Source organism: Ictalurus furcatus, chromosome 16 (assembly GCF_023375685.1).
Source record: "Ictalurus furcatus strain D&B chromosome 16, Billie_1.0, whole genome shotgun sequence".
NCBI lineage: Eukaryota > Metazoa > Chordata > Actinopteri > Siluriformes > Ictaluridae > Ictalurus > Ictalurus furcatus.
In genome coordinates, this window is record NC_071270.1 from 19,170,557 (window position 1) to 19,193,962 (window position 23,406).

General features: G+C 40.5%; 1 protein-coding gene across 7 annotated transcripts in view; it reads left to right on the forward strand.

The window, feature by feature from the left end:
* Positions 1 to 4,166: 4,166 nt before the first annotated feature.
* Positions 4,167 to 23,406, forward strand: part of ppip5k2 (diphosphoinositol pentakisphosphate kinase 2) — a 44,225-nt gene continuing 24,985 nt past the window's right edge. For 3 of the 7 annotated variants that reach the window (XM_053644882.1, XM_053644884.1, XM_053644886.1), the window contains exons 1-8: positions 4,168 to 5,308; positions 13,760 to 14,130; positions 15,463 to 15,658; positions 17,776 to 17,866; positions 18,366 to 18,451; positions 21,575 to 21,729; positions 21,821 to 21,922; positions 22,240 to 22,401. In XM_053644882.1, the coding sequence (XP_053500857.1) occupies positions 13,969 to 14,130; positions 15,463 to 15,658; positions 17,776 to 17,866; positions 18,366 to 18,451; positions 21,575 to 21,729; positions 21,821 to 21,922; positions 22,240 to 22,401 (954 nt within the window). In that variant the 5' untranslated portion in view covers positions 4,168 to 5,308; positions 13,760 to 13,968. Of the gene's footprint in view, positions 5,309 to 13,759; positions 14,131 to 15,462; positions 15,659 to 17,775; positions 17,867 to 18,365; positions 18,452 to 21,574; positions 21,730 to 21,820; positions 21,923 to 22,239; positions 22,402 to 23,406 lie in introns of all 7 variants that reach the window. The other 4 variants (XM_053644885.1, XM_053644887.1, XM_053644889.1 and 1 more) reach the window with 3 other exon arrangements.

A 23,406-nucleotide genomic window follows, 5' to 3' on the forward strand; every position in this document is an offset into this window, starting at 1 on the left:
GTCTTATCCATTGTTATGAATGACTGAGGGAATTTGGCCTTTGTGTTACCTCATATTTATACCCCTGTGAAACAGAAAGTCATGGTTGAACAAGTTCCTGTTCCTAGTCACCTATGTGTAGTAAAATAAGTAAATAAAATAAAATCTAAAATGTCAACGAGAATATAATGAATATGAGAGCAGAATATTTTGTGAATTTGTTGAAGAAAAGATCAACAGCTTAAACAATAAAGACAATTTTTCACAGCCTTCTTTGCTCATATTTACCAAGGGTGCCAATATTAGTGGAGGGCACTGTATGTGTATGTATGTATATTTATATAATGTTGTTTTTATTACCGTTTTGTCCTTTGGGTAGTGAAGAGTGTTTATGACCAGGTGTGGGAGAGATTTGGTGTTCATTAAACCACGTTAAGGATTTTCCCTGTTTTTCTCAGAATGGACAAAAGTCATTCAGATTTGAGAATTTACTCCAGTGACGCAGCGCCGTCTAGTGGTGATGTTTAAAAACAACACGTCAACGTTTCACCAAAAAGAGCTAGCGAACAGATCATTTATGCCTCACCTGATGTGTTATTACTTTTATAAAAGTGTGTCATTACTTTTATTACTTTTTTTTAATATTCTGAAATGTATTTTTGCACTAGTGCTAAAGTAGTGTATTTTTTTTTTTGGCAGAGCGTTTCTATACAATACCAAATGTTAGCACAACAACAGACATAAATCCATAGTATGTGTTATTAAGTCATATTATTTTATAATCTCTGGTTACATGTTAAATACAAAAATAGACAGTTTTTCTATATTTAATATATACACGAGTCTGTTTCTGAAGCCATACACGACATCCTATATCCACTGACTTGCAAGGAGCTTGTGTAGCTGCTCTAACTGGTGGATAGGCGTGTGTACACATTAAAATGTGAACAGCCAATCAGGTTCAACCTGCAAGGTTCTGAAGTTTGTGGCAGAAAAGTGTACACTAAGCATCAGGCGCTCTGTGAGCTGCTTGCGGAGAATCAGACTAAGGTATAACAGCGTAAACAAAACTACTTCGAATACTACTGTGATAGTAGCTTAAGTACAGAAGCCTAAAAGTGTATATTACTTAAAATAAGTGCGCACACTAAAAATAGTATGCAGAATATGTATGCATACTGAAAAAAGTTGATGCATGCATGTGGTATGCGTCTATTTCAAAAGTGTTTTGATACACATAACAGAAACTGCAAACAAAATGTGACAATAAAACTAAACAAAACTGCAAGACAGTCATATTCTTACCCTACCTCTGGATGGAGCTCTCATCAACTGGAGGCTACAGCCTGGAGATTGCTGATGATGGTACCGCTTGAAGTACCATGGAAATGGTTTTGGATCTCAATTTCACATGGGCATTCTTGCTGTGGTTGCTGGGACTACGGTTGCTATGATGGCCTTAGGACTGCAATCACCACATGCAGTTTTGCACTCGGGTCTCCTTTATTGATCAGTGGACTAGTTCAACAAACAGACTTCATATTAAAACCATAATGAACGTTCTTTTACTTTCACACTATCCGTTGGGTTCCCATCTGAGTCTGGTTCCTCTCAAGGTTTCTTCCTCATATCATCTCAAGGAGTTTTTCCTAACCACCGTCACCACCGGCTCGCTCAATAGGGATAAATTCACACACTTAAAATCTGTATCCTGTGTTTATTTGTTTCTGTAAAGCTGCTTTGAGACAATGTCCATTGTTAAAAGCGCTACACAGATAAAAATTGAATTGAATGGAATATTCTTACCACATGAACAATAAACAAGATCATTCTAAATCACAAACTTCTTGATGCATTCCTAATACAGTTCCAGTTTAAAACTATAGAAAAGTTCATAAGACAAAACAAATACAAAAAGAAACACTGTTCAGTCCCTTGTCAGCTTGAGATACAACCGCTGCCGCTGTCTCCTGCCAGGTCTTCCCCTGTGTGCCATCCAACTGCTGCAACTGATCCATAACGCAGCTGCATGACTTCTTTTCAATCTTCTTAAGTTCTCCCACATCACCTCATTACTCTGTTCCCTCCACTGGCCTCCTCTACTGTGTGCTGTGGCCTCCTGTAGCTGCCTGCATCAATTAAAACACTGACGCTTGCCAACAACAACCCCAAAAACAGATCATCCCTCATCTATCTTAAGTATGTGCTTTAAATGTTAGTTAACTCGGAGTAGTGAGTAAACACACAAAGCACCAAACAGTTGAGCCAAGGCATAGAACTAACTGTAAGTTATTTCAGCTACAGTCATGGGGGGGAAAAAAAGAAAGTACACCCTCCTTCGCTTGTATTTTTTCATGTATCAGAGCCTAAATAACATTTCTGTGGTCCTCACCAGCTTCTATAAACAAACCAATAACTCAGGTGACAACAACAACAACAACAACAAACACAACAGATTTCAATATGTACTCATTTTTTCCCCCCAAAACCAAACCAACATTCAGAAACCAGGCAGGATAAAATAAGTACACACTGTAATTCAGAAACATGTAGAACCACTTTTAGCAGCAATAACCTGAAGTAAACATTTTCTGTAGGAGTTTATCCATCTCTCACATCGTTCTGGAGAAATTTTGGCCCACTCTTCTTTACAACAGTGCTTCAGTTCATTCATGTTTGAAAGCATTCATTTAATGCTCTCTTAAGATCCCTCCACAGCATCTCACTGGGGTTGAGGTCTGGACTTTGACTTGGCCATTCAAACACCTTGATTTGTTTTCTTCTTTAGCCATTCAGAGGTCGATTTGCTGGTGTGTTTGGGATCATTTGTTCTGTTGCACGAACCAATTTTGGCCCAGGTTAAGCTGCTGGAGAGATGGCCTCAGATTTGTCTCGAATATTCTCATACAAAGTGGAGTTCATCAGTGTGTCAATGTTCCCAGGTCCTGTGGCTGCAAAATGAGCACAAATCGCTTCCCTCCTGCACCAAGCGTGACAGTTAGTATGACAGATTTTGTGATTGTAGAAGGAAAATCATAAAAGACAAATTGCATCGCCAATTTTGAAAAAAGCCACTGCAAAAAAAAAAAAAACCTTCTTATGGACTGGTATGAGGTGTTTTGTGGTGATACGCTGTGCTTGGTTTTGGCCAAACATGGCGCTGTGCATGATGACCAAACATCTCCAACCTTGGTCTCATCAGACCAAAGGAAATTGTTCCAGAACTTTTGTGGTTTGTTCAGATTCAATTTCGCAAACCTGAGTTGTGCTCCTTAACTTTTTTTTTTTTTTTGAAGAGAATGGGCTTCTTCCTAGCTACCCGTCCATGACAGCCACACTTGCTCAGTCTTTTTCTGATTGTGCTGTTATGAACATAAACATTTCATGTGCTTACAGGAGGCCTGTAGGTGTAGCTCTTGGGTTTTGCTTTAAATCTCTGAGCATTAAACGGTCTGACCTTGGACTGAATTTGCTGGGACACCCACTCCAGGGAAGACTAGCAACTGTCCATATGTAAAGAATCCTTCTCATTGTAGAATGGTGGATTTGAAATTGTTTGGAGATGGATTTATAACCCTTGGATTAAGGAATGGATTTAAGAAAATCTGCTGTTATTTAACAAAGAAAATCGTGTAATTATTAACATGGTGATGCTTTCTCTAAAGATATGTTTATTAAAAATGTATGGAATGCATGTCCAGTTTCAGTGGACATTTATACATGATATGGCCAAAAGTATGCGGACACCTGCCCATCACACCCATATGTGGGTCTTGGAAGCACACAATTGTCTTTGCATGCTGTAGCATTACAATTTCACTTTAATGGAACTAAAGGGCCCGAACACAAAGTGCCCCTGTGCACAAAGTGAGGCCCATGATGGCATCGATTGCCAAAGCTGGAGTGGATTAACTCGAGTATCCTGCAGAGATCCCTGACCTCAACCCCACAGATCAACTTTGGGATACTCTGGAACACCAACTGGACCCCAGGTCTCCTCACCTGACATCAGTGTCTGTCCTGTGGATGAATGGGCACAAATCTTCACAGCCACATTTCAAAATCTACTGGAGAGCCTGATTCTCTACATGGCCAAAAGTCTGTGGACACCTGATCGTCACACCCATATGTGCTTTTTGATCATCCCATTCCAGATGTATAATATAATAATAACCTCCCTTCTTCTGGGAAGGCTTTATACTAGATTATGGAGCATGGCTGTGGCTTTGTGCTCATTCAGCCACAAGATCGTGCACTGATGTTAGGCGAGGAGGTCTGGGGTGCATTCGGCGTTCCAGTTCCAGTTCATCCCAAAGGTGTTCATTGGGGTTGAGGTCAGGACTCTGTGTAGGACACTCTGCGGCTGTGGCTCACGTGGTAGAACGGGTTGTCCACTAATTGTATGGTTGGCGGTTCGATTCCTGACCCACATGACTCCACATGCCGAAGTGTCCCTGGGCAAGACACTGAACCCCAAGTTGCTCCCGATGGCAAGTTAGCGCCTTGCATGGCAGCTCTGCTCCCATTGGTGTGTGAGTGTGTGTGTGTGAATGGGTGAATGAGACACAGTGTAAAGCGCTTTGGATAAAAGCAGACCATTTACCAGACCATGACTCTCCAGTTCTTCCACTCCAACTTTGGCAAACCATGTCATCATGGGACCTCGCTTTCTGCACAGGGGCACTGTCAAGCTGAAGCATGTTTACGCCTCTACAGCATCTAAAGACATCCTATACACAGTCGTGTGCTTTGGGACAACAATCTGTGGAAGAACCCCATATGGGTGTGCTGGTTAGAAATCCACAAACCTTTAGCTATAAAATGATGCTGTATATCGACCCTAGTTGATCATGTCCGCCGCTTCCGGTTGTTTCCTCGTCGCTGCTGATGTCACACCTCCACGCCGTGACGTCACTCCGTGCCACTTGCTGTCTCGCTTTTTGATGCGGTTCTTTGAAAAGTCGCGTGCAGGAGCTTTAGCCGTTAGCTGCTGCTCGGAAAGGAGGACACTCCGACTGCAATAAAACGCGCGCAGTAATAAAACGCGCACGGCGCTCAGAACCGCATTCAAGTTTTTTATTTTTATTTTTATTTTATTTTAAAACAATAAAATATATTAGTAGTTCCGTTAGCAAGGCTAAGCTGAGGGTTACAGCTGGCTAACTAACGCTAGCTTTACATATTTCCTTCAGCTCCTTGTGCTAGCCGGTTTCAGGGTTCAGCTAATGTCTGAAACCGAGCTGAGAAGTAGGATTTCTGAAAAGTACCAAGATATATAGATAAATAAATAAATATATATATAAAAGGCCCGCTATTAATGCAGCAAAAGGTAAGTGAAAGAGCTAGCTGTCGTTTCTTGTTCAGAGAGCATGTTTGGAAACGGAAAACAATGTCAGGTTAAACTGCAGGGAGGAAGTTTCATCTCTTTCCTCTGCTTTACATCACACAGAGACATGTTCACGCTACATTACTGTCTTTCATTTCTGAATATATAATATTATACAATATTATAATATGCCTTGACTTATAATAATGGCGCGTTATTTGTGTGTGTTGCTGTAAACACAGTGGAGACTCATTTTATTCACGTAAATAAATGATGCTCAGTCTGTCCTTATTATTTGGTGTCAGGTCCTGAAGAGAGAAATAAATGTGTCTGGATTTGTTCAGTCTTACTGACTGCAGGAAATGACTTCAGGGTGCTTTGGTGTGCTGATGCCACTAAACAAATGAAATTCAAACTCACTGAGGATGTAAGCAGACTCAAAACACAGCAAAGATTCAGAGAGTTTAAGAGTACGTTAGAGGTTTTTTTTTTTTTTTTTTGTTTTTTTTGTTGAATTTCCGGCGTGTTTAGGTGATGCTTTTGTGTGCCACGTCTGAAGGCTTTTATTCCCTCTGTGTGTGTTTTTGGACTGTTATCAGACTGACAGGTTCCAGTGACAGATGGTCAGCGTCGTTGGTCATGGAGAGTCACCGACCGTGCCTGTGTTTTGGTAATCCTTCTTGTTTTGACAAGCTTGAGTCCAGCTGTAGGTCTTTTGAGAATTCATCTTTATTTGGTTAGTGCTGTGAAGTCTATACGGTGATTTAAACTACCGAAGTGGTTTAGATGAACAGAATCGTGTGTGATTTGAAGAAGAAAATCATATTGTAATATGGTACACTAGGGCTGGGCGATATGACAAAAATGTCATATCGGAATACTTGAGGACGTTTCTACGAAATGAGATGCATATCTCTGACTACGTTTACATGGACAGCGGTAATGTAATTATTGACCTTATTCTGAATAAGACAATATTGTGATTAAGGTGTTTACATGAGTTGCTTTTAGAATATTCCTTTCATGTTCCCTTTCCCATGTTCCTTTCAATTTGGGTTTTACATGTTATAGAACATAGATCGATTAACAGCACACGTCATTACAGTGAGGGAAAAAAGTATTTGATCCCCTGCTGATTTTGTACGTTTGCCCACTGACAAAGAAATGATCAGTCTATAATTTTAATGGTAGATTTATTTGAACAGTGAGAGACAGAATAACAACAAAAAAAATCAGAAAAACGCATGTCAAAAATGTTATAAATTGATTTGCATTTTAATGAGGGAAATAAGTATTTGACCCCTCTGCAAAACATGACTTAGTACTTGGTGGAAAAACCCTTTTTGGCAATCACAGAGGTCAGACGTTTCTTGTAGTTGGCCACCAGGTTTGCACACATCTCAGGAGGGATTTTGTCCCACTCCTCTTTGCAGATCTTCTCCAAGTCATTAAGGTTTCGAGGCTGACGTTTGGCAACTCGAACCTTCAGCTCCCTCCACAGATTTTCTATAGGATTAAGGTCTGGAGACTGACTAGGCCACTCCAGGACCTTAATGTGCTTCTTCTTGAGCCGCTCCTTTGTTGCCTTGGCCGTGTGTTTTGGGTCATTGTCATGCTGGAATACCCATCCACGACCCATTTTCAATGCCCTGGCTGAGGGAAGGTGGTTCTCACCCAAGATTTGACGGTACATGGCCCCGTCCATCGTCCCTTTGATGCGGTGAAGTTGTCCTGTCCCCTTAGCAGAAAAACACCCCCAAAGCATAATGTTTCCACCTCCATGTTTGATGGTGGGGATGGTGTTCTTGGGGTCATAGGCAGCATTCCTCCTCCTCCAAACACGGCGAGTTGAGTTGATGCCAAAGAGCTCCATTTTGGTCTCATCTGACCACAACACTTTCACCCAGTTGTCCTCTGAATTATTCAGATGTTCACTGGCAAACTTCAGACGGGCATGTATATGTGCTTTCTTGAGCAGAGGGACCTTGCGGGCACTGCAGGATTTCAGTCCTTCGCAGCGTAGTGTGTTACCAATTGTTTTCTTGGTGACTATGGTCCCAGCTGCCTTGAGATCATTGACAAGATCCTCCTGTGTAGTTCTAGGCTGATTCCTCACTGTTCTCATGATCATTGCAACTCCACGAGGTGAGATCTTGCATGGAGCCCTTGCTTCTGATTGGCTGACGGTTGTTCTGAAGGTGTGTGATTAATTTTCAGTTCAATGCACAGCTAAAAAATCACTTCGGCAAGTTAACGGAAATAACGGAAAAGTTAGTCTACCGTCCACCACAGCACACGGATTTAACGACAAACAAAATGACAGACACTTTTAATTGTACAGAAATAAGTAAGTAACGACGGGCCGTTGAATTATTAGAAAATTAATTTGGGTTAAATGTTTCTGGGGATAAGTGGACGCGCATCAGGGCTGAGAGACGGGATCTGTGCTTGTTTTTCATGATGTTGAAATGTGAAAAACCCCTCTCACGAGCTGCACTGCTCAAAGGAAGGAATAGTACGGGACAACTTTAGTACCTTGTAGATATTGGAGTAACAATCTGGATTGCTTCTGTTAACTACCATGACTAAATCATACACAGAGGACGCTGCCAAGCGGTTTCCTGCTCGCTTTAAACGCATCCATTCTCTTATAGTTGTGTCTCTGACAAGAGGCAAGATGGCCTCATATTTATTGAGAATGGTGCTGATCATCGTGTTGCCATGTGGAGGTCTTGCATTTCTTGAGGCAGGATCAAAAACTAAAAAATGATCACATGACTTTAGAGATCCAACTCTCCAGTTAAACCTCTGAGCAAATCAGTTTTGTCCCTGTCAGCATCAGCATTGGAAATGGTGTGATTCCTGTGCTGGCCTTCTCCATCAAGCAAAAGCGTGAACTGTCCGATAGCTAGCACGAGTTTGATCTGACGTTTCTTCTGAGTTGGCAGAATACCAAAGAAGTTGCTTAATGTCTGTTGTTTTTTGGATATCTCTCTCAGTATTACAGTTCGACAGTGACTGTGCATTTACAGCTATTGGTAGGCAAATGAGTGGTCTAGGCTAGTTAACCCTCCGCATTTTTAATTTCGGTCACGCACGTGCACCAGTTATATGCACCCCCGCAGTTACTGGAGAGAGAGAGACAGAGAGAGAGGGGTAACGGCCATGCCGCTTCTCCTCGTGGCTGCATTACCGCCTCGTGATGTGCATTATTATCTAATAATTCAATGGACCGGAGTCAGTTATTCTTTACATATAATTTAGCTAACAAACCATCTGCCAAACAGTAGTAAAATAAACAAACAAATGTTTTGATGGTACTTTTCTTTAATGCCTACAAAGACAAAGAAGAAAATCATTTAAAAAAAATTACTTCAAATCAACGGCATCCGTTTCATTTGTAATTATTAAAATCATTTAAAGAAATACTTCACAGTATCTCAGAAAAGTGTATTGTGTAATCATTTATCACGATATCGATATATCGCCCAACCCTGCGATACTCGATATTTAGAATTGCTGAATGCTTTTACTGAAGATCTTTCCAACGCACTTAGCACTGACTCGATAGTATACAGTTGTATAAGTGTAATGATTTATAAGCACATTATCCGATGTCACCCAGACTAGAACGGGTTCCATCTTAAGAGGAACCTGATTGGTCAGAAGTTATCGATCTTTCTTTTTCCATAAGAGCACCTTTGACAGTAGTACCAGTTGTAATTCAAACCACGGGTTTATATGAATGCACTCAGTCTAATATGGTCTTGTTTCTACAGTAACCTACACTCACAGTCCACTTTATTAGGAACACTCATGCTCATTCATGCAGTTATCTAATCAGCCAATCATGTATCAGCAGCACAAAGCATAAAATCATGAAGGCAGAGGTCAAGAGCTACAGTTAATGTTCACATCAGAATGCAGGAAATATGTGTGCTCTGTGACTTTAGCAATGGCATGGATGTTGGTGCCAGATGGGCTGGTTTGAGTATTTCAGAAATTGCTGCTCTCCTGGGATTTTCACACACGACAGTCTCTAGAGTTTTCATCGAGTGGTGTGAAAAACAAAACAAAAAAAACATCCCGTGTGGGGAAGGTCTGCAGGCTGAAACACCTTGTTTACGAGAGAGGTCAGAGGAGAATGACCAGACTGGTCTGAGCTGACAGGAAATCTATAGTAACTCAAATAAAGCACTCACACAGACTCGCCCACACTGGGCAGTTGGAAATGAGAAAAAGACTGAGTGATTTTCTTCAAATCTTCATCTGTCCAGTTTGGGTGAGTCTGTGCGCATGATCGCCTCAGATTACTGTTCTTTTTTGACAGGAGTGGATCCTGATGTGGTCTTCTGCTGTTGTAGCTCATCCACCTCAAAGTGTGATGTTTTCTGCATTCGGAGATGCTTTTCTGCACATCACAGTTGTAAACAGTGATATGAGTTACTGTATCCTTCCTGGCAGCTCGAACCAATCAAGCCGTTTTCCTCGGACCTCTCATCAACAAGGCATTTCCACACTCACAGCTGTCGCTCACTCAATGTTTTCTGTTTTTCGCACCATGCTGTGTTTTGTGTGTGTATATGTGTGCAAATCCCAGATCAGCAGATTCTGAAATACTCAAACCAGCGCATCTGGTACTAACGTCCGTGCCACGATCGAAGTCACAGAGATCGTACTTTTTCTTCATTTTGATGTGAACATTAACTGAAGCTCTTGTCCTGCATCTGCATGATTTTTTTTGCATCACGCTGCTGCCACACGATTGGCCGATCAGACGACTTTATGAACGCGCAGGTGTACAGGTGCTGCTAAAGAGTAAGGGTAGACAGTAACTTTAACAGTTCAGGTTGGTAAGTTTCCATGATCAATATTGAGACACGTGTTTCCGGATGTCTTTTGCCTTTCAGTCTGTTCTACTTGATTCTGCTAAAAAAAAAATAAAAAATTACCACGATGCCTGCATTTTATAAACGGTCTCTGTTAGAGTCGATGCTTTCAGGTTGACCTGCCCTTTTTGTTGGGTTTTTCCACTAAGTCTTTGGTGGCAGTGAACGTGAGTATTGAAACTGAAATGTCAAATGCAGAAGAATGAAGTCTCAGGCTATTCCAAGAAAATGTCAGTGAATTCTGTCAGTGTACTGGTGCGCATTTAAGAGCTGAATGCTTTCTTTGGTGCTGGATATTTCAGTAAGAACTCTGCTTTAATCCTGCAGTCTGAAATGTTCCTGCATATGTGTACGTGTGTGTGTGTGCATACTTTACCATACTATTAGGTAGATGGGTTATGCCTAACAGCCCCTGGGGCGGTGTGTGTGTGTGTGTGTGTGTGTGTGTGCGCGTGCGCCTTCTCAGGATACTGAAGATGAAACCAGAGATGAGTCCAGTGTGATTTTGCCTCTTTGTTTCAGGGCTGTATCTGAGGTACAGGAAATGGTAAAGGATGGTATTTTGCTAGGAACAAAAATGCAACCAAAAACATAATCATCCTCATCGGTTCCCAAATAGAAACTTTAATTCAGAGTGTTTTCATTCCGGCACACAATCTTCTTATTTTTGTCTTACTTCCCAGCTCCCAAATATTTTGGATTTAACGTCATATCTTGTGTGTGGGTTCATTTGTACAAGCACAGGCTATAGCGTTAGATACATGGATACAGTTCATGGATGAAGAAATAAGGCAAATTATGCTGTAAATGGCCTCAGTCGTGAGAATGAGAGAAAAACAGCATAGCTAACCCAGACATGGGCTGGCCATTACACAAGCCAGCTGGCATGTCTGTGCATTTTTAAACAGGGAATTTGCTAATTGCTTTGTATTTACCACCTCAGGTACTCTGCACTCCTAAAAATATTACCTCATACTAAATTGTTTCAGAAATTAAAACAAAATCTAAGATAAAACAAAGGCAACCTGATTATACACACAATATAGTTTTTAAATGATAGTTATTAATTGCAGCAAAAACTTTATCCAGGCCTGTGTGAAAATGTATCCCCCCCAAGTTACTAATTTCCCAAATCTATGAAAATGCATTCATAATGGGGTTCAGCTGGAATAGACGCAACCAGGCCTGATTACTGCAAACCCTGTTCAATCAAATCAACACTTAAATAGAACTTTTACAACAGCATGAAGTTGGTTGAAAGGTTTTACCCAGTAACACACTATACCAACATTGAAAGCAATTCCAGAAATGATGAGGAAGAAGGTGATTGAAATACATCAGTCTGGGAAGAGTTACAAAGCTATTTCAAAGGCTCTGGGACTCCAAAGAACCACAATGAGAGCCATTATCTCCAAATGGAAAAACTCGTCACAGTGGTGAACCTTCCCAGAAGTGTCCACACTTCCAGATTTCCTCCAAGAGCACAGTAACTACTCATCCAGGAAGTCACAAAAGAGCCAAGGACAACATCAAAGGACCTACAGGCCTCTCTTGCATCAATAAAGATCACCGTTTCGATGAGTCGAAAGTGGAACTGTTTGGTAGACAGCGGTCCTGTTACATCTGGGATAAACCAAACAGAACTCCACAAAAAGAACATCATACCTACAGTCAAGCATGGTGGTGGGAGTGTGATGGTGTGGGGATGCTTTTCTGCTTCAGGGCCTGGGCAACTTGCAATAATTGAGAGAAACATGAATTCTGTTGTCTACCAGAAAATCCTAAAGGAGAATGTCCGGTCTTCAGTCCATAAGTTAAAACTCAAGTGCAACTGGATTATGCAGCAAGACAGTGATCTAAAGCACAGGACAGGGGTTGTACAAGGTGCTTGAAGTGCTTGAATTTGTCTCTTTGAAATTTAATTACTGGAAAACCTTGAAAATAGCCATTTTTAATCTAGTGGTGCTTAAAAGGTGCTAATAAGTGCTAAAAAGTCAATAATACAAAATTGCTAAGTAACTTTAAAGTATTTATTTTCTTTAGAACACGAATGCAATCCTTTCACTCAAAATATGGCACGCCACTGCAGCCCCTCCTCTTCCTCCCGCTACTTGCTTACTCATTTTGACAGAGACAGCTCCGGTCTACTTTTTTTTTTTTTTGTGGCCTAGCGACAAATCTAGTGACTTTTTTGGCAAATCTTAGCTACTTTCCGTAGAGTGGCCAGTACCCTGCTTTCCTGCTGCAGGTCTACAGTGAGTGAGACGAGCAGCACATTCATGCGCTTCTAACTTTCTCTCTGAGTGGTCATTTTACATGTAAATATAGCTGAAATTAATTTATGTGTGTAGTGGTTTTGTCAGACAACGTCGTGGTTGCAGAGCTGCAGCTTGGAAGTGACTGCTGGTTAACATGTAGTCTCTTAATGGGCCATGTTTCAGTCACCATTTCATGCTCATTCCATTGTCCGACAACAGAAATATATGTAAATGAGAGCAGCTTTATTGGGAATTCGGCTGTATTAAAGTGCAGCATGTGAGCAGAGAGTAGAAGAGAAGCAGATGTAAAGGACTGACACAAGGCAGAATGCAAATACGGTGCATTGATGTAATGCAAACACGGTGCTTTGACATAATGCATATGCTAATTAGCGCATGCCATCATCTAGCAACATTTATTGAATTTCCATTGAAAGTTGTTGGCAACAGTGCTGCTGTCACTCACCTGGAGTATACTGACGTTATGGTGAAGACGAAGCAATGTCTAGGAAATGCAAATTTTGTCCAGAATGACTGTGAAAGCCGCCATATGAAAATTTGTGTTTTTTTATTACTATTATTAATAGTAGTTTTTTTCATATAAAAAGAAAAAAATAAAGAAAATGTTTGAAAGACATCTTGTGTAGTCCTTGAAAACAAAAGAAATAGTGCTTGAAAAGTCATTGAAAGGTCTGGAATTCATTGTGAAGCATCTGTACGAATCCGGATACGATACGTCCTAGTCCTAGAAGTAAGTGAAGGACTGATCTCCAGTTATCTGAAGTGTTTGGTTGCAGTTATCGCTGCTTAGGGTGGCATAGCCAGATTTGAAGTTTAAGGGGGCAGTTAGTTTTTCACATGGGTGATGGATGTTGGATAAATAATAAATGAAAACTGTATTGTGTATTGCTTTATGTTGTGTTTTGTTTGAAGATCTAAAACCAGTTCCTATGAGAGACACAAAAACAAAGTACTAATACTTTTTCACAGCACTGTATTAAATGGTGGTTTATGGCACTCGGTCTCTCTGGTTTTCTTGTTGTGGTGATATAATGAATTTTCATATAGGCCTGGGCTGAAAAGATTGTAAATAAGCATGAATTTTCCTGCTTCTGTTATCTCTCTGCATTTTAACACATTCATGTTTAACTTCAGTGGAATTCCTTGTCGCAAAGACGACTAGTCCGCAAAGAAGATTAGTCCGCCACGCCTGATAGGAAGAAGGAAATCTTCTCTGAGCCTGCTCTGAGATAGGTTCTGGGAACTGTCTCTGTTGATATAAATGATGTTGTGTTTTTTTAAATCAGGGTGAAGAATGTTCTGATGGCTGGCTGTGAAGAACAGGAACAAGGGAGAGGCGAGCCGACTCGGCCCTTTTAACCGAGCCGGCTTATGAACCGGCGCCAGGAGCTGTGCCATTCTCCTCCTGCCCTGTTGGGACGAAGGGTGGCGCATAGCACGGGGGTTTGACTTGGCACCGTGGCGCAGAAGGCACGAGGCAAAGCGAGACCGAGACATGTCGGAGAGCGAGGATGCTGATCACCCTCGCTTCTTCGTTGGTGCTGATGATGGAGAAGGAGAGGAGCTGCTGGACCCGGGCCGAGTGCTGGGCTACGACTGCCTCTACGAGAACGTCGAGGAGGAAGATGAGGATGTGGATGAGGAAGAGTACGACTCGGTATGTTGGATTAATAATTCTGCATGTGCATAATTATTGTAGCTGTCTTCATATACAGAGGTGGACCAGTCCTAAATTCATTAGTTAGCCTAACAGGTAAGTGAAAGCTCTGATGTGTTGCCCAGTCCCTTGATTTGATAAGTATCTCAGCTGCTGTTCGACATAGGACACATGTCCTCTCCATCCTCCGTGTTCATGACACAAGTTGCATGTGACTGGCCATGCCCCCTCCCATCCCTCCCGAGCCACAGGTAGTGCTATCGTCAAACGGCGATAATTAGGGGCGAGATAGGACGATAGCATATTGAACGTAGAGGCCAAAGCTTAGAGGACACTAGCTAGCAATTTATTCTGACAAGTAAAAGCCATTGTGTGTGTGTACATACACAGTCAAATACAGAAGAAGTAGCATGCACCGTAGTTGCGGCATTGAGGTGCATCAGAACACCATGAAGTGTGTTTTGTTTAAATATACAAACCAAATAAAAACATTAGTTTTGTGAAAACCCATAGTGGGTTTTTTTTTCTTTTCTGGTTGTTGAAAGAGAGCGTTCTAGTCACCTCTAGCCTGCTTGTCTGGTTAGAAACCGAATAACCCGGACATGTATGGACATCTTGCCCTGGGAGCCCAGGCTACTAATTTGTCCACCCCTGATAATATGCAATACTGTGTCTATAATCATGTTTATGACCCAATTCCAGGTAACGTGATCCTAGTTAAAGGAATAGTCGGGTGCTTTCAGCCTAATGTCTATTTCCTGCAGATAGTAGTTTTGAAATTGTTATATAGTCACCCTTTTTTTTTTCTTTTTTTTTTAAACTTGTATTGACAGTGCTCAACGTCTGCTCATAGATTTGCATTGTAAGTGAACTTTTGTTCCTTTTCTGTGGCAATCACATTACAGATGCAGTGGATGGAGATTAGATTAAAGACTGTTTTCTCCAGGTCAAATGGTTTTAGAATTTAATTAATGTAACACATTCATGTAACATAATCAGTTTAATTTGTATTAAATTGCATTTAAAAACTATGACGCATAGCTTATCTTGGCCTGCGAGGTTACAAGGTCATGGACTGTATACATTGTGTGTCACGGTAATGGTATGCTTTTTTTGTTTGTTTGTTTGTTTCGGCCCTGCGTACAGTCTTGATTTATGTATCTAAAAAAGCATTTGGCAAAATCCAACACAGCATGCCAAGAATTTATTTAGCATAATGTCACCTTTAGAGCAGACAACAGCATCTGACCTCTTGAGTGTTTTACCAGCTGCTGAGTTTAAATTGTTGGACTAAATTGAGCACTAAAATGGAGTGTTCATTCTACCCTGCAGCCTCCAGAGAGACAGATAGTGGTGGGAATCTGTGCCATGGCCAAGAAGTCCAAGTCCAAACCGATGAAGGAGATCCTAGAGCGCCTTTGTCTCTTCAAATACATCACGGTGGTCACATTCGAGGAGGAGGTTATCCTCAATGAGCCTGTGGAGAAGTGGCCACTGTGCGACTGTCTTATCTCATTCCACTCCAAAGGTGAGTGGGGTAATGTTTGTGTTGCACACACACACACACACACACACACACACACACGCACAGTTCATTCACACACTGCCTACATTCATGGTGTGGGGCCATGAAATATCTGCAGCTGTAGAAGGTTGGTTCAAACAAGGTTTTGATGTGTGTTTATGAGGAATGAGAAAATATCACAAATAGGAAATGCTCTTTATTTAGACTAGTCAAAGTTAAAGCTGGGCTGTGAATCTTTGTTAGTCTCTGTAGTTGCATTTTCTTCCATATTTGTCTTATAGCTTAGTTAATGTGAAAGAAATGTAAACATTGGGCTCAGGTCTCTGAAAGTAAACATTTACTTGAGCTGTTGATCTACTATATCCAGCATTCTTTCTCTAAGATTGGGGAGTTTATGCTGTAAAAATTGGATTTCCAATCAAACATTGTAAAAAACAAAGCAAAAAAAGCATTCTTAAATAGTCTTAAATAATGCGATGTGCTTCAGCGCTGTGCTTCAGCGATTGCTGAAGGAGTTCTGAAATCTAGGGAGGTGCCAATGCATATAGACCCTTAAAAACAAATAAAACTTCTGTTGAACTCTTATATAGTGGTGATGGAGAAACATAAATGAAACATGCTAATGGACAGAAAAAAAAGATGTTTATTATCTCAAGCTCACTTATGGGCCCTTATATTTATATGATCCTGGAGTGATGAAGTTAGCATCATTTTATAATTTTCTGTCATTGCAGGTTAGCATTGTATAACCTGATATATAGAACACCTTACTTCACAGACTGATCTAGAACACGACTGGGATCTTGTACAGTGTGTTGAGTTATAATTTTACAAGACTGAAATTACACAGGCCAGAACCAGCTTCAGAGGACTTTTTGGTTGGAGTTTGTGTGATTTTCTCTCTAGTGCTAGATGCCTCTAATGCCTTCGTGTAGGCATTTTTTTTTCTTACACGTTCTTTAGCTGCTTAATATTACGAATAAAATTGTGTTTTTTTTGGCTCAGGGATTATGGGTTAGGAAGTATGGTGCAATTCGGATTATTTTTCGGTGCCAGATGAATAGACAATTGCTGTTTTGTTTTTTGTTTTTTTTGTTTTTTTGCTTTAGTAAGTAACATGTAATAACTAGTGTTGGAATCTTGATGCTGTCTGTCATCCAACGGATCATATTATTACACACTTATGCTCATACACTTGATTTATGCCCATATCCAACAAGTATTTGTCAAAACCAAGCATTACAATAGTACCCTAATAAATCCAACACATCTGTTGTATATGGGCAGTCACCACTGACAAGATTTTTTGTCTCATTTTCCTGACCGGAGTAAAAAACTGTGGAATTCTAAGGGCAGTTATGGAAAATAAATAGACATCAATATACACTAAGGCCAAAAGTTTGTGGTCACCTGACCATCACACATGTATGTGGTTCATCCCCAAACTGTTGACACATAGTTGGAAGCAAACAGTTGTATAGAAAGTCTGCTGTAGCGTTAAGATTCTTTTCACTGGAATTAAGGGGCCCAGACCTGTTCCAGCATGACAGTAACCTTGTACACAATGCAAGGGCCTTGGAGACATTTTGTGCAATTACAACTCTCCAAAATCTAGTGGAAAGCCTTCCCAGAAGAATGGAGGTTATTATATCAGCAAAGTGGCACTAAATCTGGAATGGGATGTGCAACAAGCACATATGGGTGTGATGGTCCACAAACTTGGCCATATTGTATATTTACAAAAGATGAATTTGAAGAAGAGCTCTTCTGCAAGAGCTTTGTTTGGGAAGAATTCCTAAACAAAATAATTTCATTCTACATACATATTTGACATATATATATATATATATATATATATATATATATATATATATATATATATATATATATATATATATATATATATATATTTATGAATGGCCAAACAACTGCCCTTAGACTTCCATTATATGTACAATTTGAGTAAACAGTTTTCTTGTCTTTTCTCAATAAAGGGGATGTGTCAGTGCACTAGTTACTGTAACTGAAAACCCTTTTAAATGTGGTTGTAGTCTCAAAATGCTGAAGCACTTCAATAAAGTTATTGTTCAGTGTCTGTCTTTTCTTTTTGCTTCTTAAAGGATTTCCACTGGACAAAGCTGTAGCTTATGAAAAGCTCAGGAATCCATTTGTGATCAATGATCTGGATCTGCAGTACTGTATTCAGGACAGGTGAGCCTCAAAAGCGCAGAAGCTTTGGTAAAAACTATATGACAGGCAGAACCAGGCTCCCCTTTGAGGTAGTGTTTGGGTTTGTTTAACAGCAGGAACATCTGTCGTCGCGGTCATGTGTAACATGATTATGATTGCAGTGTTTATCTTTGATCTGTTTAGTGGAGGTGGGGGACTGCTGGAAGACTGCTGCTGCCATGTCCTTTCAAATCATAAACACATCACCGCAAATCAAAATATATCAAAAGCTATATGTGCATTTTGTCACCTACATTTTATATATTTTATTATATATAATTATTTTAACTTGCATATACATAACAGACAAAAGATTATTAATATATTCATATACATGGCATACAAAATATAATTTAAACAAAATGCATCAGATAAGCGTCATCTTTTCTTGTAGTAAAGTATGTATTTTTGTCCGAATACAAAATGTTTAATATTTTTACACATCTTGTATATTTTCTGTGTTGTGACTCTTGGTGAACAGGAGGGAAGTGTATCGTATCCTGAAGGCAGAGGGTATCCAGCTTCCACGCTACGCCGTCCTTAACAGAGACCCAGCCAGACCAGAAGGTTTGTATAATGGCTTTGTGAACTTTGTGCAGCAGTGTTTTTATATCTACAAATGAGACACTCATGACTAACACTCCTCCTATAAACGAGAAGATCTTTAGCTGTTTAGCTTGACCACAGTCGTGAAATGTCAGAGAAGACCTTTTACAGAATAAAGTCGTTCCTCCCCTCCCACTTTGAGCTTTAGCTTTAAATGTTTAATCACGTTGGTGTTTACTGAGTCTGAAATCAGTGGTGCCTCTTTGTTTGTCCCCTTTGACGACCTGCAACTCACTAGAGGAACCAAAACAACTATTTGAATTACGCTTTCAGTTGCTTTATAAAGTTCATGCTAGCAGAAGGAACACCATGGAGGGTCAGGGATTTGGTTCTTCTCTCCCATTAAAAATGTGTTTCCTTTTTTTGGGGTTTTTTTTTGTGCAGCTAAAGGTCTTGTCAGTCAACCCATTCTGTGTCCGTGGTAACAATGCTGGTGCCATGGCAACATCTGTCATGCATTGCCACTCTCTAGCCCTCTTTCTGTGTCTCTCTGTCTCTTGTCATGAGTTTGTACTCACGAGACTTGGATTTTCAGTAACAAAACAACGACCAGATGCTGCCATTTTCATTTCCCCTTCTCCTACGAGTCTGCCTCTCGGTTTCCATCAGCCTTCAGATTGCGCATTTCTGCCATATTCAAGCTTGATGTTGCCAGAACCTGCATGTGAAAATTGCATCCTTCGGATCGGCGTCGTCTCTTGTGTACCGTTATGTAAGCGAGTGAGGTGAAGTGGAATTGCTGATGACGGTTGTGTTTCTACAGCGATGTTGCAAAGCATCTTTCAGACTTGTTTATTTTAATCATGCAAATCAGTGAGACAGGGTGGCTCGTCTTTCTCACAAGCTTTATTGAGCCAAAAAAAACCCAAAACCCCAAAACAGCCCTCACCAATGAAGATGTTTAGTAAACACTTCCTGTCTTGTTTCTTCCCTGTCTCCTGGGAATGTTAAAGGAGGATTTCTACAAAAGTGCTAATGTAGGCAACTTTGGATGAAAACCTACAGGCTCTATACAGCTCAATTACAGACATTGGCTTTTCTTGATAAGGGAATCCTCAGAAGTGGCGAGATAGATGTTTCTTTGACTGAAGAGCCAGAACATCTTAACAGCATTTTGTCAGCGTTGCACAGAGCTGCAACTATTAATAGAAAATCAATCAGGCCAGGGCGGGAACGGTTTAGCTGACATTTAAGTTGTCAGAAAGAACTGACTGCTGTCTCAGTAAGAGCACACTTTAATCAATCCCTTCTGAGCAATCAAGATTGTGCAGCGTGTGTGTGCCTTCAGTGGAACCCTTGGAGTGATCACAACATGATCGTTACCGGGACACAATGCCGTGTTGCTTTGTTTTTCATTAACACACATTCTGTTTTTGATAAACTCTGTGTGTGCTCTTGTCATGTGATAATCATGCTGGTAATCTGGGCTTGCTTACATACCAGAAACATTTTGTTTTCTCTCCAATACGATCAGAACATGGGCTGGACAGATACGCTCACTGAGCACTTTATTAGGAACACGTGCACTTACACATTTATGCAATTATCTAGTCAGGCAATCTTGTGGCAGCAGTGCAGTGTGTTAAATCATACAGAAATGGGCCAGCAGCTTCGGGTAATGTTCACATCAACTATCAGAATGGGGAAGAAATGTGATTTTGACCATGGCAAGATTGTTTGTGCCAGACCGTGTTTGTGCTGGTTTGATTATGGATTTCTCTGATTTATCTGATCTTCTGGGATTTTCACGCACAACCAGGCTCTTGAGTTTACTCAGAATGGTGCAATATGGAAAAAAACAACATGAGCAGAAGTTCTGCGGAAGGAAACACGTCGTTGATTAGAGAGGTCAACGGAGAATGACCTGACTGGTTCAAGCTGACAGAAAGGCCACTCTGTACGATTGTCATTGTTTTCATGTGCAGTATAACATGCCAAACTTTAACATTAGGATTTATGTTGAGAAAATAGTAAAATAAATGTACCTTGTTTATTTTTCCATAGATTAACTGAATACCTGTGATGTAAAATATTGCTAGATGTGATTTCGAGCTACGTGGATTTAAAAAATGACATTATTAACTGTAACATATTACAATTCAATGTTTCCGGAACAATTAAAGATGTTTTTTTTTTGGGGGACCCATTTCTGTCTGTTGATGGAATTTCCATTCATATTTCACCTGAAAAGATTAGGTTCCTCTGGCTTAAAGCACACCTATTATGGTTTTGAAACGTGCCTAATTTTGTTTTAAAGTTCTCCTACAATAGATTTACATGCATCCGAGGTCAAAAAACACTTTAACGTGCTCATCATTTAAACTGCAGCATTACCTTTTTTCCCCCCAGTGTCACAAACGACTCGTTCAATGATCTGTTCTAAAGGATTCAGTCTAAACTCCTCCTTTCAGAGAGCATACTCTGCTCTGATTGGTCAGATGTCCCAGTCTGTTGTGATTGGTCTACCGCTGTCAGCATGGGGGGGCGGGGTGGGGGGGGAGGAAACGCCCACTCCCATAACAAGTTTCAGCTCCAGCTGTTCATGAGCAGCCGATGAAGACCAGAGGCGGGGCTTTTGTTACCAAATTACGTAGGTTAGTACAGGAAGTAGGTCTGGAATTACTAACGACTCGTTTCAGCTGTTCAGAATCGCTTCCTTCTTTTGGGAGTCAGTAACCCCGTTTGCGTTGCGCTTTGATTATTGAAACTTTGCAGACGTTTGTACATTCACAAACAGCTCTATAACACACTCCGTGTAGGGTAATATTTGAAAAACCATATTAGGTGCACTTTAAGAAGATTAGATGTGCTTTCTCTGTTATATGGATAATGATGGACGGGGCAGGATTAACGTGGGGCAAAATGCATCATGATATGAAGCTCTGATTTCCCATAGCATAGTTCACCAGTAATTTATTAATTTTCCAAGACGCACATCAGCCTTCAAATTGCTTCATTAAAGTGAATGTTAGTGAGTGTGTCTTGGTCCCGAAGCATTATATTAAGCTATCTGGCAGACAGTTTTGTGGGAAAACATCGCTGTGGTATCTCTTGTTTATTATGTGTTTATGTGCATGGTGACAGAATGTAACCTGGTTGAGGGAGAGGATCATGTGGAGGTAAATGGGGAAATTTTCCAGAAGCCTTTTGTGGAGAAGCCAGTGAGTGCTGAGGACCATAATGTGTATATCTACTACCCCACATCTGCAGGAGGGGGCAGCCAGAGGCTCTTCCGCAAGGTTAGACACACACAAACAACAATCTAAATAAGATACTATGTCCTTATGTCATTGTTCTTATTTTTTATTTATTTATATTTTTTTTTTGCAGATTGGCAGCAGAAGTAGTGTCTATTCCCCTGAGAGTAGTGTCCGGAAAACCGGCTCTTACATATATGAAGAGTTTATGCCTACAGATGGGACTGACGTTAAGGTAATAAATGTAATAAGTTTAAAGTCATTCAGTGCTCTTCAGAGCTGAAGATTTACCTCAGCTCAAGGCAGAGATATTCAGTGTCCACAGTGTGTGTGATGCTGTGACATGATTAGTATTACTTGGAACGGTGCCCTGGTGCTGAAGCCGTGTGTAATATGCTCTTGTGAAGGACTGTCTGCTCAGGCATAGCCAATATTCCATCTGTTCACTTCACACACATTCAAACAAAAATACACAGACTTCCCAAGCATGTGTTCTGTTTATTCATATGTTCTGGTGTGTGTTTGTGTACACGTGCATACATATCGCCTCAGGTGTACACAGTGGGTCCAGACTATGCACACGCCGAGGCCCGTAAATCTCCCGCTCTGGATGGAAAGGTGGAACGAGACAGTGAAGGAAAAGAGGTGCGCTATCCTGTGATCCTCAACGCCAGAGAGAAGCTCATCGCCTGGAAAGTCTGCCTGGCCTTTAAGGTAAGCACACACAGTGGAATTGAGATCTCCATTTTCAGTGCATTTGAGCCTATTATTGAAATTTGAAGCTCATTATCAAGTCATTATCGAGTAAGGCGGATACTTAGCAGTTCATGGAGGATGGATGAGTTGTGGAGCTGGGGGATTACACTGTTTCAGAGTTATATTAAGGAATCGCTGAGTCACGGCAGTAAATAACTGCAGTACAATGAAAAGTTTCTTGGCTCTTTGTTATGCTGTGGAGATGCTATGCCATCAAGTGGTGACAGTTGTATTACAGTTAACTAGAGGTCTAACACACAGCGTTGGTACTGGTGTGTTTATTTTTGTAAAAAATGAAGCTATCTGGTTTCAGGACTTATAACAAGTGATGCACCACACCTTGAGTTTTTTCATGATGACATCATTTGTACTAGTAACATTATAGTACGACTATGTTGTATGATTGTTTTTATCTCAATATACCAGCATATTGTCACACCCCTAGGAACAACACTTTACTGTAAACATATGTTAATTAACATATAGCAGTCCTTATTACTCCTTATTACTATTTTTGGTGACACCTGACAGATGCCTCTAAAGTAACAAATCTTTATTATGGTTCATTTTTGGGTTTAAATTGAAATGCACTGGACTTATGCTTTAACTTTTTAAATTTTCAGATATATTTTTGCCTTCCCCTTTATTGTATCCAAATGTTTTTGTTTGTTTGTTTTTTTAAACCAGACTATAAATTTACCTTGTTGTTCGGACATTCACAGTGCTTCTCTGTCATTGTGTTTTCACCGTGGCTGTCAAACTGCCCGGCATGTTTTTCCTGAACAAACCCATCTTCCTTTTTATTGGCAACGTCTGCTAGATAGAACACAGTACCGGTTGAAGCTGCATAAAAATTCAAAACATCTACCAGAAGTGCACTGATTGAGCAGAAGTATACGATTCAAACAGAGATTTAGATCTGTCATGAGCAATGTATTATGTACACATGTAACAAAAATCCTG